This window comes from Streptopelia decaocto (genome assembly GCF_964273445.1).
Source record: "Streptopelia decaocto genome assembly, chromosome: 3".
Taxonomy (NCBI): Eukaryota; Metazoa; Chordata; class Aves; order Columbiformes; family Columbidae; genus Streptopelia; species Streptopelia decaocto.
The window spans coordinates 73204030-73220882 of NC_138656.1; the positions used below are offsets into that span (position 1 = coordinate 73204030).

Sequence of the window (16853 nt, forward strand, 5' to 3'; positions counted from 1 at the left end):
TACTTCGGTACTGCAAGTTTTCTTCATTTTTTTATTTATATTTTCTATGATAAACTTCTCACCAATGCTCTTCCACAACACTCAAGTTTAATAGCACCAGCCATGCTGGTTAAAAATATTACTTCTTAAAAAAACTACTAGCTTCATTCCTCATTTAAAATACGAAAGACCACAGATAATTGTATAATGTGTCTATTTCTCATTTATGGAAATCAAACTATAAATGAATTTTTTCATTTAGTGGAATTAACAGTAAGCACAGGCTGCAGGACTGACTCATTTTTCTAATTCATTTAATCAGTGTGGTGCTACCACACAGTGAGGTGCAACTCATTAATAATGCTCAGCCTAGCAGGAAAGCATGGCAAATTCATGTGGATATATGCAACCAGCTCTTATGTCACATGGATTTTAGATGTGATATAGGAAATAAATAATAACATTCAAACAAAACTCAGAATTTTGTAATTTATCCCAATTAGACATTAAGAAACATCTGAAATGACAAAATATTTAAGGTGAAGTAATAACTTAAAGCCCTCTTCACCTTCCTTGAAATCAGAAAAACATCTAGATAGCCAGCAAGCTCTAAAAAGGAAAACAAAATACTTAACTTTGAGCTATAAAAAGTAACACCACCAACTCCTGGCTCCACCTTGCACACTGACATTACAGTAACATTGGAACAGGCTGCCGAGGGAAGTGGTGTGGAGTCACCAACCCTGGAGGTGTTTAAAAGGTGTTTAGACAAGGCTTTTAGGGACGTGGTTTAGTGCTAGAGTTAGGTTACAGTTGGACTTGATGATCCTGAGGGTCTCTTCCAGCCAAAACGATTCTATGATTCTACAGTGCCTACTGAGTGGCAAGTTTTGCTATTTACTCCTAAATGATAGTAAAGAAGGACTTTCAGTCATTTGCCATTGCACTACCCTCTCACCAAAGCCTTCGAGGCAGCACTTTGGCCCAGGACACTGTTTCCTCCTGTTTTTTCAGCGGGGATGAGCTGCTGTGCACAGCCCAGGCTCCCACCAGCCCCATCCCAGCACCTTCTGCAGGAGCCCCCGCAGTGCCATGGTCGGAGCTTCCCAAGAGGGAAATCACAATGACAAGGAACAGGTCAGAGCCTCCACTGCAGGGTACCAAATGGCACAAAGGTGGTGGACAGGGCTCTTCTGCTGGTGTCACAGAATCACAGAATGTTAGGGATTGGAAGGGACCTCAAAAGATCATCTAGTCCAATCCCCCTGCCGGAGCAGGAACACCTAGATGAGGTTACACAGGAATGTGTCCAGGCAGGTCTTGAATGTCTCCAGAGTAGGAGACTCCACAACCTCCCTGGGCAGCCTGTTCCAGTGCTCTGTCACCCTCACTGAGAAGAAGTTTCTTCTCATATTTAAGTGGAACCTCCTGTGTTCCAGTTTGTACCCACTGCCCCTTGTCCTACCATTGGTTGTCACCAAGAAGAGCCTGGCTCCACCCTCATGACACTCACCCTTTACATATTTGTAAACATTAATGAGGTCACCCCTCAGTCTCCTCCAAACTAAAGAGCCCCAGCTCCCTCAGCCTTTCCTCCTAAGGGAGATGCTCCACTCCCTTAAACATATTTGTTGCCCTGTGCTGGACTCTCTCCAGCAGTTCCCTGTCCTTCTGGAACTGAGGGGAACCAGAACTGGACACAATATTCCAGATGTAGTCTCAGTGGGTGTCACCCACCAGTGAGAACCACTACACCAACAAGACAGACACCTGCTTGGAGCACACCATCATACTATCTTTTTCTTCATGAAGTGGAAGGTGAACAGGCAGAGGGCAATATCATACTCATTCATAATACACAGATGATAAGTGAGTTTGCATTTTGAGAGTGCTGCTTCTCTGTTTGGAGAAAATTGTTAATTAATTAAAGCTAAACAAATCTAAGTGGTCAATAATACTGCAATACAGCTTAGTGATTTCCCTCTGGGTCCAGCTCATTAAATGAGCATAATTTCTTCTCAAAGTGACACCTATGCTTACAGACAAACCATATATATATATAAAATTATAATAGAACAGTACGACTTTAAGATACTTGTCCAAAGAGCAGTCTGGACCAAAAACCACATTTAAAATTAGAACATGGCACATGACACACAGAAAGAGAGAAGTATATAGAGTTGCAAACACTATTACTGAGGAAGCTCAGTTGGATACTTCTCAATTTCCATTTTAATAGATGAATAAAACACAAGGAAGTGCTATGAGGAATGCAACCCTCACATCAGCTGGGCAGCTGCTATAGTTATGGTATCTGCAGACTATGGTAGCAACCACCACAATAAATGGTACTTAACAAGCTCTCTTTGAAGTCCTTTAAGGACTAATTTTTAGTTTTTCTTTTAAACCAGAAAGCTAGGCTGTGTAATGCACTAAGGAAGGTCAGCTGAAAACAGAACTAAAACCCCACACCAACAGACATAAAGAAGCCACTTTCTTAGAAAGCCAGACAATGTGAAATCTCAGTTTAGCAAATGGGAATCCTACCAGCTGCACATTAAGAGGATATTCATGTGAAAGTAATAAAGAAGTGAAGCATCTGCAAAAAACTTCTGAATTTGGACAAGTCCTAAAAACTAGGAACCCAAAATTAGACTTCTGCTTGGGAAGGCTTCAGGACAGGCTAACAATCAACAATCCCAGAATTACTTGAAAAATTATATGATATACCAGCTCGCACCCAAACTTCAAGGTCTAAAATGAAAACAAAGATGAGATGAAAACTAACAATAAAAAAATTAGCAAAAAAGACATTTCAGCATTAGCTGTTTCTGCTACCTAATTTATGCATCTAATGAATAAATCAATCTGTCTTACTGGAAGATACGAACCACAAATAAAACCGTATCAGTGACAAGTACCACAATTAAATTTGCTATTACATGAATACTAGGAAAGAACAAAGAATAATACCAAATCAACACAACACTGAGCATGTATCATCAAACAAATTAATTTCTGAGGTTGTAATGTAATTGTAAAATTAATCAAACCTAAATGCACTGTACTGTTTACTACTATTTTGATTAACAGAAATCATTACAGCAGCAGAAATGAGAATCCACAGGTAAGCTACGGAAACCTTTCTGAGAGGTTCTATCCTTATTCTCTTATTTTATTTATTACTAAGTTGAGCTGCATAAATTGAAGCATTTTCCAAATGTCTCAAGCAATTCCACTCCACAGCAAAGCCACTGCATTTAGGTAAAGAGACAACCTTGACCAACAAAGTACTTTCTCAACAGAGCAGTTCTCAAGGAGAAGCAGCGCAGACCTCCTCATACTGCTCTGCCGAAATCCTTCAACCATCACCTGAAACACCCTGTTTCCAGGTTTAGTCTGCCCTTGGCCTTGGCTGACACTTGCTAACAAGTGCACTTTACCAACCACTGCAGTGCACCATGCAGGTACATGCCTATGAGATCTGGACTGAAGCTTAATTTATTGCACAATTATCACTAAGCAACCACAAGATAGAAACAATCATTAGTCACTTCCACCTGGGACTGAGTTTTAATGAAAGCAATCTAATTGAAAGGCTTTATATCCTCTTTTATCAATCTTTTGATTCAGCCAAATCAATAAAAATAGCTTCTTCTAAAAGGAGTCTAAACAAAACAAAAAACTTCTTACTGCAAATTGTTGTATATAATGGCAAGGTAATAGTTCTGAAATCAAACATTCTTAAAAAAAAAAAAAAAGTAATTGTGGGCAGAAGATTACTTCCTAGAACTCCTGGTCTAACACTATGATTTGCTTCTTTGTATAGACTAATTATCATTAAGAAGTGTTAGCACTGTGAAGAATTTATTTCACACAGCTTAATCAGCAGAAAAAAAAAGTGAAAACACACTAAAAGTTACTTGAAAAATACATCAGTGCACTAATGCAACCAAATTTTAAACCTGCAAATAGCATAAAGAAAACATTTAAGAACTTCAAAATGCTTGCAAAAAAATACCTGCTGAGCCCATAGATGTGTCTAAAAGCACAAGCCCTAAGCAAGCGTGGTGGGTTGAGCTCCACCAGCCGCCAGACCCCCAGCCGCCCTCTCACTGCCCCTCCTCATCAGGACAGGCAGAGAAAATAAGATGGAGAAGGTGATGGGTCGAGGTAAGGACAGAGAGATTGGCTACCATTAACTTACACAGGCAAAACAGACCTGACTTGGGGAAAATGACCCCCAAAACCCCCACATAATTTCCCCTGGGTGAAAGGGTAGAAAAATCTACAGGTAATTATGCTAGTCACATTGCTTAATAAGCTTGTACAAGTCAGTTGGGTACTGTGGAGATCATGACTGTAGAGGAACCTGATTAGAATAAAAAAATGTTAATTAAGCCTCATAATACTCTGGAAGATAGGCAAGTGATTTGCTTTTATAGAGATGGCACAAATTGACTTGTTCAATGTCATGTCACCTCAGGGGAATGACAATTTCTAACAAACTAACCTACAGTTTTCAGGTGGACTTCATTTGAGGGATACACAAAAGTTCCATCTTGTCCTGAATAAGAAAGGAAAATATATTTTGTTTCTTATTTGTCATATTGTTGAAATATCTTTACTGCCCTCTGGCGTGTGTTTCAGCAGTAAATATATGCATAAAATGAAAGATAATTGGCATTGATCTGAATACAACTGTTTCAGTTCATTTTTTTTACTACTTCTAAACAAACCCTCAACTCCCTAGGACAAACAGGAGATGATATTCACATCTCCATGGTATTTATTGACGCAAAGCATCAGTTTAAAAGGTAGGCCTCAGCAATTACCCTAAATATAAACGTTAATAGAAAATGCAGAATTTTATTCTCTGTTGCTTCAACTGACACTGTGAATTCAGTTCTCCTCACCTCTAGAAGTCTTTCGTGTTTGACTCCAATAATGCTACCAGAGCCTTTCCTGTCTGATTTAAATAATGCTTAACTCAAAAAAAACCCCAAAATCGACCAGCAAAAAAAAAAAATCCCCCAAAAACCACAACACCACCAAACACCATCTCCCTAAACCATTTCTACTTTCTGATCCATTTCATGTGTTCCTCCTTCAACATAGAGGGGGTTTACAGCAATAAGCAGCGTGATCAGCGTAAATTAACTGTTCCTCCCACCACTGCCAACTTAATTCACCCCTTCTTCACCCACTCAAGGTCTCCACAAGGAATCTTAGGACATGGTTTCATGTTGCCCCATATCTGACATAACTCCAGGTGTCATGTGCTTACACTGTAGCAGGATCTTATTGCTGTCTAAAACTATCTAACAAGAAGGCATAGATAAGACAGAGCCAAAGTCTTCCAAGAGGTGAACAGTGGATGGACAAGATGCAACAGATACAAGTTGAAACATGTAGAATTCCAACTTAATATAAGAAATTTCTCTCCCTTTAAAAAAAAAAAAACTTAAAAAAAATCAGGGTGGTCAAGCACTAAAACATGTTTTCTACAGAGGCTGTGAAATCTCAGTACTTGGAGATATTCAAAACTCAGCTGGATACAACCCTGACATCATGCTCTCCTTGAAGCTGCTTTGAGCAGGGGGCTGGACTAGATGATCTCCAGAAGTCCCTTCTAACCTACACGAGTGTGCATCAACACTTTTCAAATAGTTACTCCAAAATAATTCCTATAGCATTTTTCCTTTTGAAAAAAAGGAGTACATTTTCAGAATCAAAACTTGAAGCACTGCAATTTGCACTTTTTTATTTTTTAAGTAAGAATATAACCACACCTAGGGAAAATACTCCGTTTTCATCACCCACAAGAAGTGACTGAATAAATGGCTTTGAGACACCATTACTCAGCTGAGACATTTCAAACAGCTCATGCTGATCCGCAAACCACTGCCTCCCATAGCTCATCCAAATCCTTTTGTCTCCTGCTGTAAGCAGGACTGCTGGATCTGCCCCTTACTGAAATGTGAATGCAGCAAAGTGTTGGTAAACTCACTCATACAGGCAGATGTTGCCAGCTGCCACTAGCCGATGTGAAAGACTGTGGTTCCTGAACCAACAGGATCAACTTGAGAGGCCTAGAGAATTTTGGCTAGCTGACAGAACCCTAAAGTGTAATATTGTCCTTGTACTTGTTTCTCCATTGCCCATCTCCCATATAGCAATAACTTAGCTGAAAATAAAACAACAAAAAGTGTTTTCCAGCAATGCTGAGAAAGAAGATTAACGTAGCCATCAAAATTCTTTTAGGTAGGCCTAGGTGAAAACAAGTAACATTCTGGAAAGCAAGAGTAATCCAAATTTTTCAATTTACTAGTTCCAGTAATTCTGCATGTTTTAATCTGCCATTTTTGTATATTTTCAAGAGGCTACACTGACTTCAGTGCAAAAACTATCTTTCTGTTACTATAGGTAACATCTGAACTTAGAACTAGAGATAATTGTTGCATTTAAAGCCACGGTACCTAGCTCTATCCAAAACTACCTTAAGTGAAAAAACAACACACTATGAAACAAAAGAAATTGCACAGAGAAATTTGATTGGAAGCTAAAGGATGATAAACACAGCGGTATTACCTCAGATTATTTACACCAAGAACCGGATTCTGACACACGCATGATGCTCATCACATGTTTAAAGAAGCAAATACCACTCAAACCTCAGAATCCTCATTGCCCACGGCAAAAAGTACTGTGAATAGCACATCCCTACAGTTTCTCCAATAGAATATTAAAAAATGCTAAAAATCTTCAACAGCTTCCTTCCAGAGGTCAGACTGAAAACTCTGGAAGTTGCTCCACAAGCCCATTCAGCCGATGAGAACTGAAATCTCTCAGCAGCTGTAAACAGACAGGTGCAGGGGGGCAACCACTTCAGCCACCCTGTTTAAATTCTTAATTCAAATCTTAATTCTTTAGTTCTGTACAACTCCAGCTGCCCAGTTTTCATTCACCATGGCACCAGCCAGCACTGTTAACAACAGCAACACAAAGAAACCACACAGGTCACTGTGCACACACTAACAGCAGCAGCATTGGGGGGGGGCTAAACTTGTCCCCCCGGCAGCCTCGATGCTGTCCCCTTGCCCGGGGGCTTGAGCTCACAGCACCGTGTGTGTAGCTCGGCCTAGACTTGAGTGCTTCAAAAGTGCTTAGGTCAGACTAACAGCACTTAGGTTAAATCAGACGAGGCAGAGACGCGGTGAAGCCAAGAATTTTAAAAGCTTTTCTTTGGTTATTCATATATTTTGGATGTGTGACAGGGAAAAATAAATAAATAAAAGCGAGAAGGATAAGGAGCAGTGTTTTGGCAAGCGGCAGGCCAGCAAAGGCAGCAGCCCCGGACAGGGCAGCAGGGACACCTCCCGCTCTGCCCCAGCGCGGAGCGGCAGCCCCCAGCGCGGAGCCCGCCCGGGGGGCTCCTCCCCGCCCCCGGGAGCGGCGGGGCAGACGCTACTTACAGCCCTGGTCTCATACAGCACCAGCTTCTGCACTGAGCTGATCATGGGGGCGGCGGCGGCCGGCATGGCGGCCGCGCAGGGCTCGGGCCTTGCCCCGACCCTGAGGCACGGCGGGGGCAGCGGGGGCTGCCCGACAGCAGCCGAGGGAGAAGCCGAGCTCCTGCCGGAGCGCAGGGACACAACGGGACGGGGGACGGACTCCACCGGCCTGCTGCCGGGACGGGGAGAAGCCGGAAGTGCCAGCACGCCACCGCGCAGGCGCCTCCACGGGCGGGCGAGAGAGAGCGCCTGCGCCGCCGCCTGAGGGGGCGGTGGAGCCGCCTCACGCTTGGCCCCTCAGCGCTGCAGCTCCCCGGACCGGGGCAGGCGAGGCGGCGGCAGCAGCAGCGGCGGCGCTGTCAGCCGCTGCTCCCGCCGGGGCCCGCTCGTTGGGGGTTGCGACGCGCAGCGGGCAGGTCCCCACGCAGAGTCAGCACCAGGAACAGCTCCCAAAGTCCCCCCGCCTTGCGCCGGGGGCGGCCGGTTCTCCGCCTTCATCCCCCTTCTGAGGGGGCGGGGCGAAAATAAGGGAGGTGGAACGAAGGGAAGGGGGCGGTGCTCTCCGGTTGCCCGGGTTACAGGGGACACAGGGACTGCGTGCGGCGGCCGTTGTGCCTTCTCTCTGCCCCCATCCCGCCGCACTTCGCTCAACGTAAGTGCCGTTGTCTTCCCCTCCTCCGCGGCCCGCCCCGTTCCTGAGGGGCGCAGAGCGGGGTATCGTCTTTGTCCTGCCAGTCACGGGGGGAAACAAGGCCCCGCCAGGCTCTTGGTCAGGGTAGGGGGATCTGGTTTATTTATTTGGTTGGGTTGTTTTTTGTAATTAGGAAACCGCCCATTAACTGGGAAGGTTTGGGAAGGAGTGAAACTGCTGGAAATGCCAGGTAAAGTTCAGCCAGTGAGTTCCCGTGAGAGAAGGGGAGGGTTGATTTGTGGGTGGTGGTGGTTTTTTTTAATATTAAAATACTGTCCCTAGTGTACAGAAGGTCTTATTCTGAAAGTGTCATAAAGTTTCAGTTTGATGTTTCAAAACAAACTTTTCAGATATTCATCCTGAAGTGGAATTTTTTAATCTTTTTTTTTTTTAATTTTTTAATTTAAAAATGACTGGAGGTTGGGGAGTTGAGACTTAAGTGGCCCTCCAAAGCAAATGAGGTTTTGTTTTGCCACCTTCAAACCACGCTTCATGTTTTTGGGCTCTGTTTGTTGGAAAGGCCCATCTGTAATTTGCTCCAGCTCACTTGAATTAGAAACTTGTTTCTGTTTCACGTTGTTGCATAGATGTGCGATCTCTTGCAGTCCTGGGAGAGTTGGGATTTATGAGAGGATTACAGAACAGGTTGTGAACCGTGATTTGATTCTTCAAAGCCTTGTTCACATACCTAGCCATGGAGACAGCAAGTACTTCCACTGACCATGATGGGGCTCTTCTGTGTCTGAAGCTCACACACAGAGGGCGTTGGCAAGACCATGGCCCATTTCAGGGACCAGAGAGAAGTTACAACTATAGTAATTGGAACAGGAAGGAAAAGGCACTGAAACAACTGCATGCTGTTTAAAAAAGCGCTACAGTCCGTTTGAGAGTCAGGAAGAATCATTATCAACCTCTATATAGTTGCAGCTGAGGATTGGGGGTAGTTCAAACAATCCCTTATTTTTTGGAAGCAATTCCTAGTGCATTGTCTATGTTCTCTAAATGCTTTTTCTTCTTATAACAGCTTTTGTTAAAAAGCTATTTGCCTTGTATCACATTATTATTCAGTTATATTTTTCATTATGTGTCATTTTAACCACATATAAGCTACTGTATTTTATAACAAGCTTTTTTTTTCCTCCTAGTCTTAGATAACTTATGGCTTCACAAGATGAGAAACAAACTCAGCCCTTTGCAGACATCTTTGATGAAGATGAAGCTGAAAAATCCTTTCTGTTGTCCAAGCCCACTTGCTTAATTGTCCTTGGAAAGCCAGTAAGATGTCTGACAGACATTTTTTTCTTCAGAAATTCTGCAGACAATTTTACTTTGCCTTTCAAAACCTTTGTTTAGTGACACTGCCAAAAAGATCAAATGCCTACTTTTTTATCTTTTCCGTTTTTGCAAATCCTGCAGAATGTGGTAAATATTCTGATCTCATTTAATGAGGCCAATTTTTGGCCTGAGTGACTAGCTGATTACAATTACAAGTGTTATTACTGTAAATAAAAGTTACATGTTGCTCAAAAAGTTTCTTCTTTTTTCACATTGGCAATTGGATTGTTTTTATGTTATTTCAGTATTATAACTTTTAAAAAACTTGACAGATTCAAGACAAATAGGCATGAAAGAACCTTCAGGTTGATGTACTGACTAACAGACATGCAATGAGATATGAAATATTTAAATGAACTTTGATGTCATTATATGTCATATATTTGGGAATAAGTGAACTCCACCAAGGTGTCTGCGATCATTGCCTTCAGTAGATGCTTGATATTGAAACAAATTTTAACAAAGGGTTGAAATTGCACAGGCCTGGTCAGGAGGGCAAGGAATTAAATATTCTATATTTATTATAATATATTTTTTTAATATGGCTGATGTGTAGAGCATCTATCTTATTTAAGATATGTCTTTTAAGTTAAAAACATGAGTAGACTGGAGTGTTTGCTGACACACTGAGAATATGATTTATTAGTGTTTTTTTTTACTATTTTTCAATTACAAAATTTATCTAGGGTAAATAGACTGTCAAAGAAGGTCTTGTATGCCCTGGGAAAAAAGGGCATAATCCTAAGGGTGGAAGATGGTGTGTTTTGCAAAGTCACATTCAGGTAGCTGTACTCTTAGATGCCTCATTACTCCTGGTTATGTTGGTTCCTCAGAATTCATGTAAGTGATAAATATTTTGTTAGTATCTAAAACAGATTTGTGGACTAACAAGGGCGATTTTTACATATTCATTGTTTTAGTGAAAGAATGCTATCCCTATGTGTCTTACTCAGAAATGGCTGAACGGGTTTGCTTCATAATTTGCTTGGAGGCTGAAGATAATAAATTTCAGTCCTGAAGAGTTTCTCATAGGAATTTGTGGGCAAATCATAGCTGAGTTTTAGACAGAGTTACTTAGAAATAAATTCAGTATAATTACTTCGGAGATAATTAACTGCAAAGGACAGTAACAGTATATCAGCAATGCGAAGCAGTGTGAAATAGAGGATCATATTAAAAAGAGTTTTTATGTTTACCCAGTGCATAACTCAGAGGCCCTAATCCTAATGGTGGCTTTTAGTTGGTTTTATCATATGAGAAGATATTCTTCATTGTGTAGTATGTTTGGTTGTTGTTGTTTCCTTCTGCCTATTTAAGTGTGTATTTTTCATTTTAAGGGCTCTGGAAAGAAAACATTAGCTAGAAAGCTAGCAGAAATGTGGAAATGCATTTGCATAGAAGGTAAACATACACTATATTGGGAATATTACATCGCTTTGTATTGTCTTTTGGTTTATAATATCTTTTCTGTTCGATGTAATTCAAAATGGCATGCTTCTGATTGCAGTAAAGACTACTGATAAGGACTAAGTAACCATTTTGCCAGAAATGCAATTGCTGAAAAACAGCCTTTTAGTTACAGAGAGGCTTAGAAAAATAACTTTCCTCTCCTTTTTGTTTTGTTTTGGGTTTTTTTTGGAAGGGGATACATGTAACACATAGTAATCAAATTCTTTTCTAGTCCTTTAAGGTGATTCTTGTTCACATGGAGGTAACTCATTGAATTGCAGAGAGCACAGAGATTTCTGTATCAGCATGAGTAATAGTGGAAGGAATGGGAGCTGGCACTTTCAAATTTCTAAAACAAAAATATCTGATGGCTTATTTCATAAGATATAGTTAATTTCTCCCTCCATGTGTTTACTGGAATACAAGATATCATTTAATTGTCTAAGCTTATCCCTGTCAATTTCTGACAGTCTGTCTCATTGAAGATTTTTCAAGGTCTGTAGAGTAAAACCTTTTGCTTACAACATTATCTTACTCCCTATCAATGCATCACTAGAGATTTTTCTTTTTTTTTTTTTTCTTTTCTTTTTTTTTTTTTTTTATTTTGAGACACCTCAGTGGGAAAATAGGTTGCTACAAAAAATAAGTCTCTGGCAGTTTTCTTTTGTACTAATTTTGTCAGCAGCAACTAAAAGAATTAAAATGTGTATTTTTTTACAGGCCTGGTAATATTTTTGTATCTGTGACATTATAATTCACAAATCTTGCTTAATTCGCTTTTTTTTTAAATGAAAAAATAAAACATTTCCACCAGACTTGTCCTACTGCTTTGAGGGCTAATATGATAGTTTTAAGTAGAAGAAAGCACATAATAATATGATATTTTTAAGTAGAAGAAAAGAAAGCACATATTAATCTTAACTATGAAGCAATTTCTTGAGTGCCTCCGCACAACAAATTATAAACCTGATTTTATAGTGTATGTGTGTACAGTTGTTCTAATAATAGCCCTCTAATGGATGGTGTAACACTTCATATTCCTATGAATACACAGGCTTATTTATCAAATGAAGTGTCTTTATCTTATTTTGATATGGTAAAATTCAGTTTAAATAATGGTCTTTTTTGACTTATGTAGATATAAGCTTTTTAATTCATGGGATTGTCTAACAAACAAATTAATACCTGGTCTAAAACATAGATCAGACCAAAATCAGAAGGGACCTTAGGAATGTACTTAAGCTGACTCACTCACTGAAGGTATCTAAACCATTACTATATGTATATATTTTTATTTTTTTTTTTTTTTAATTTCCAGGCAGTCTATCTCTGTAACACAGTCTTTACCATTAGAAAGTTTTTATTAGTGACTGATGTAAACCCCACTTTTTGCATTTTTATGCCTTATTTCTGGTAGAATCAGAGAATTATTCTTTTCTTCTTTTGCTCATGATAAATCTTTTAATCTTCGTTTGTCTAGTGTACGCACACGTGTAGACACTCGCATTCCTTCAACTTCTGCTAATAGCTTTTTTTAAAATTTTCCACATCAAAAAAGAAAGAAACAAATTCAACATACAAACCCACAATAATATAGCTAAGAAAGACCTCCAGAGGTTACTGAGTCCAACCTTCTACTCAAAGCATTGTCAGCCAGAGAAGGTTGTTCAGGGCTGTGTCCAGTTGAGTCTGGAATATCTCCAAGGATGGAGACTCCACCACCTCTCCGGGCAACACTTCCCATTGTCCAACCACCTTCATGACTAAAAACTGCTTCCTAATTACCCCATTGAAATTTCTCATGTTCCTACTTGTGTCTGTTGCTTCCTGTCCCAGATGCACTTCTGTGAAGACAGTGGTTCTGTCTTTGTGCCTTCCCATTAAGTCGTTATAGGTAGCAATCAAAGCTGTTCTGTTTTCTCCAGGCTGAACAAGGCCAGTTCTTTTGGCTTCTAGTATGTTCAGCACTTTTAATCATCTTGGTACCCCTCACTGGACTTGTTCCAACTAATCAAAGTTGGATAATTATGAAATAGGAAAGGTGTTCACAGTCTTTTTAATTGGACAAAATACTTTCTATCCATTTATCCAATGAGGACAATATTAATGAATAAAACAGGGCAAGGGTCCATGTAGAGCTCTGATTTTCAGTTTCTGTGTTGTTTGTTAGTACATTCCCTGTCTCAGTTGGGGCCCATGGCAAATGATGCTCTCCTAAACACACACATTCGTGATATGAAGGACAGTGAGTGAGACAGGTATCATTACTAGTAGGAGTAGTTTGAAAACAGCCACTGTGTTCTGGGGAGAAATATTGTAGCTGTATAGGCATGAGCCATCTGGCTTCAGGACCTTTCCTTGGCCTAGTTTATTAACTGTATAGATGTAACCTTAAGGGTTGTTCTTGAAAACTTTTGTGACTATCTGCTTATTTCAATGGTATGGAAGTGTGTAAAGGCTTCCAGGATCATTCTGCTATGATGTCACTGTCCACAGAGACAGCGGGCAGGCCTTTGAACTTGGTGGGTGTCAAATTTAGTGTTTTATTTAATTTGAGATAATTAGGCTACATAAGGAGTAGGTTTTTAAGGGTTTTTTAAAAAGCCCTTTAGACAAATAACTGGTTTTGTGTGTCTAAAATGTTCTTTTTCTAAAATTTGCTTTTAAAATTTGGGAAGCATTTGAGCTCAAATACTCAGCTCTGGATTACACAGCAGTAATGCTAATTTGATATAAACCAGTAGTTAAAATAATCCTGCAAGGCTGCTGTTGTGCATTTGTCTGTAGTATATATATATATATGGCTAAATTGTAGAGAAAAACATCTACTCAGACATTGCCAGAAGGCATCAAGTTCTGGATGGACAAAATATAATAATGGCCATAAGTATAATGACCGTTCATTCAGAAATACTCTGGTTGCTTGAAGCACACATACATACTTGTATATGTGTGTGTAAATGTGTGTATCTCTGCATGTACATGTCTGTATATAAAATATTTATATTAATTATTTTATTTTTATTCTATCTGATGTGCTTTCTCAGCTTCAGAAGTAATTCAAACAAATATTAATGAAGAAACAGAATATGGGCTTAAGGTAAAGGTCTAATCTTCTAGTAAGTTTTTTCACATTCTTGAGAAATACATATTATATAAGACTATGTTTTGCATTTTACCTTAGTGTCAAGAATTACTTTTTAAAGGTCAAAATATTTCTGAAGAACTGGTTACAGAAATGATTCTGAAAAAGATTGAGTCATCGGAAGTTGCTCATTTTGGTAAGTATATTTATAGCCTAAACTTCTTAGAATGAACTAGCTATGATTTTCACACACTTTGCATCCATTACTGCTCAACTATAATTTATTTTGTATTAAATGGTAGCATCTTTTCTTGTGCTCAAATATAATTTATTTTATATTGGATGATAGCATCTTTTCTTCTGCTCCTCAGGTTGTGCAATATCCATAAACTGGGACTGTATTTTGGGATTAATTTACCAATATGGGAGATCAGAAAGTGTCATACCAATTCTGTATTGTGTTAATATTGAGAAAACAAATTTGCCCCAAATTTTAAGTGTTGCTGTGACTCTCAGTTGGTAATATTATCTGGTTATAAAAGTTTTAGGATTTAATTTTTTTTTTTTTTTTTGCTTGAGTACTTCTGTAACAGCAATAACAACACACACACACAAAAAAAACCCAGCAGAAATGTATGGTCTTTCTTTTCTTGTTTTTCTTACAACGTTGTTTATTCCCTTTGCATTGTCACTGACAGTAAGTTAGATAAGAATAGTTTTGGTAGTAATAATATTTCTTCTTTTTGAGGAAAGATTATGTTCATTGAGTCTGTTAAGACTAGTTCTTCAGACCTTGTTAGAGTCTGAACCTGCTTTCCTGAAGAGAAAAAAATATACTGCTAAGTGGAAAGAAAGTAAACGATAATGTAGTGTCTTTTTCTGGTGCTGACTTTTATTTGAAATTTCCATTATAGGAGAGAGACATGTATAGTGCCAAGAATGTCTTCAGTTTATACTGCTCTCAAAACTAGCATGCTTCTATAAGCTTCTAATTGCAATGGGTTTTCTTCCTTCCCTAGTCCAAGACTGAATGGTTTTGCAAAAGATATAGCCTTGCCTGGTGAAACCAGGCTTTTGAAACAGTAGGCAAAAGACAGAGAAATAGGGAAGAAATAAATTTAAAGAGAAGGGGAGAAAAAAAAACAACGATATTATGGCGAAACAAATACTTCAGGGAAGAAGTTGCAGTAGAAATACCAGTCTGTTAATCCATATGTCAGGACTTTAAGAAAAGCCTGAAGAGGTGTCTGTGTTATCTGAGATCCCTTCTTTTAGTCAGTCAGATAATGAATGACTAAGATGTGTGTATCACAGGGGACCTAGAGTCTGTAAACATGACTGCGAAGTTGATAGAAAAATTGCTTCTTGTAACCAAACCATTTTCTGTATTACAGATGCCCAAACATAGCAAGGAACAGAATAACCTACATTCTCACTGTTTTTCCTACCAACTACAACTCAACTCCAAAACCAATTTTTTGTCAATTATTTTCTTGTTCTAATCACTTTTTTATTTAGCAACTATCTTAATGTAATCCTTGGAAAGCTTAAGTAGGCTTTCAGCAGGAACTAATGAGTCAGTTGACTATTAATTATTCATTAAAGATTTTAGAAACAGTGTTGTATGAAAGGCTGATTTTTTAACTTTTAACTTTTGTTTCTAGCATTTTAAAATACAGGTTTTCTTAACAGTATACACAATAAGGGATTATTTTCAATTATATTCTTCTGATAAACACATTATGTTGGAGATGGATGTGTTGGAGGTATTAAAAAGTGCCATAACAAATGATAATATTTAAAAATTGTAAACCACTAAAACCAGAATTTCTTTTTGACTTCTCAAGGAGGTCACATATGAAGCTTCTAAGCTATTACTTGAAATAAGCAGTGTATCATTTTAAAATAACGTAGGCGACGAAGAATTGGAAAATAACAAGCATACGATTATAATATCTACGTATCTCATATGCTTGCCTTTTTTTTTTTAAGTAGAAGGAAAAAAAACAACCAGAAGTTCATATCAAACAATATTTGCAAAGGAAAAAGCTATGTCATTATCACAGGGGAAAACTGCTCAATTAGCATGATTTAAATAATGACCAGAGTTGTTTATTGATTTATTAATGGCAAGTAATTAACAGGCAGGCAGTGAACTGGTGGTCAGTTAAGAGGTTCAGTGTCAGCCACGTAACAGACAAACCACAGCACTAGACACTTGCCAAATATTAAGAAATACCTACACATTTGTAAACACATTCCCAAAATTAATTCCAAGGAGTATGCTCAAACTTCCATGGCGATGCATGCAAACCCTCTTTCAAAGATGGGTGGAAGGTAGAAGCACACATTCCCTTTCCTGAGAATGGCTGTTCACCTATTTAAGCACACTTGCTGTTGGACCTGTGGGTGCTTTAGCTTTGTCTGTGTGTACCATTTCCATTTTCTACTGATGCACGCACCAGGGAGAAGGCTCCCCATGAGCTCACATACACTCGAGGTGTGGGTCACTATGTGTTTAACCCTGTCCTCTCAATCTGGTAGTTGAAATGCAGGTTACTCACAGCATCCAACGGGGAAGCTGCTCTGTCAGGCCTCAGCAGAAGTTGTACTGCTGACACATCCAACCTGGTTTGGCTGCTGTTCTTTTACCTTGTCCTCATTCTAAGGTCTCTTCCCCCAAACACAAATTTTAATGTGTCTTTTCAAGATGGCTCCTTCTCTCCTCAAAAGTTTCTTGGTAATCCCCTGGTTACTATTTGATCTGGTTGATGGTTGCCTTAGGGAAACTTCTTCATCG

General features: G+C 39.2%; 2 protein-coding genes across 3 annotated transcripts in view; one reads left to right on the forward strand and one right to left on the reverse strand.

Moving 5' to 3' along the window:
- The window catches only part of FIG4 (FIG4 phosphoinositide 5-phosphatase), a 68895-nt gene extending 61222 nt beyond the window's left edge, over nt 1-7673 (reverse strand). For both annotated transcript variants that reach the window (XM_082047864.1, XM_082047863.1), the window contains exon 1: nt 7455-7673. In XM_082047864.1, the coding sequence (XP_081903990.1) occupies nt 7455-7520 (66 nt within the window). In that variant the 5' untranslated portion in view covers nt 7521-7673. The remainder of the gene's footprint in view (nt 1-7454) is intronic.
- A 108-nt stretch (nt 7674-7781) lies between these two features.
- AK9 (adenylate kinase 9) overlaps nt 7782-16853 on the forward strand; it is a 71763-nt gene continuing 62691 nt past the window's right edge. Inside the window, exons 1-5 of the mRNA XM_082047680.1 lie at nt 7782-8145; nt 9330-9459; nt 10857-10920; nt 14016-14068; nt 14153-14249. Of these exons, the coding sequence (XP_081903806.1) occupies nt 9343-9459; nt 10857-10920; nt 14016-14068; nt 14153-14249 (331 nt within the window). The 5' untranslated portion in view covers nt 7782-8145; nt 9330-9342. The remainder of the gene's footprint in view (nt 8146-9329; nt 9460-10856; nt 10921-14015; nt 14069-14152; nt 14250-16853) is intronic.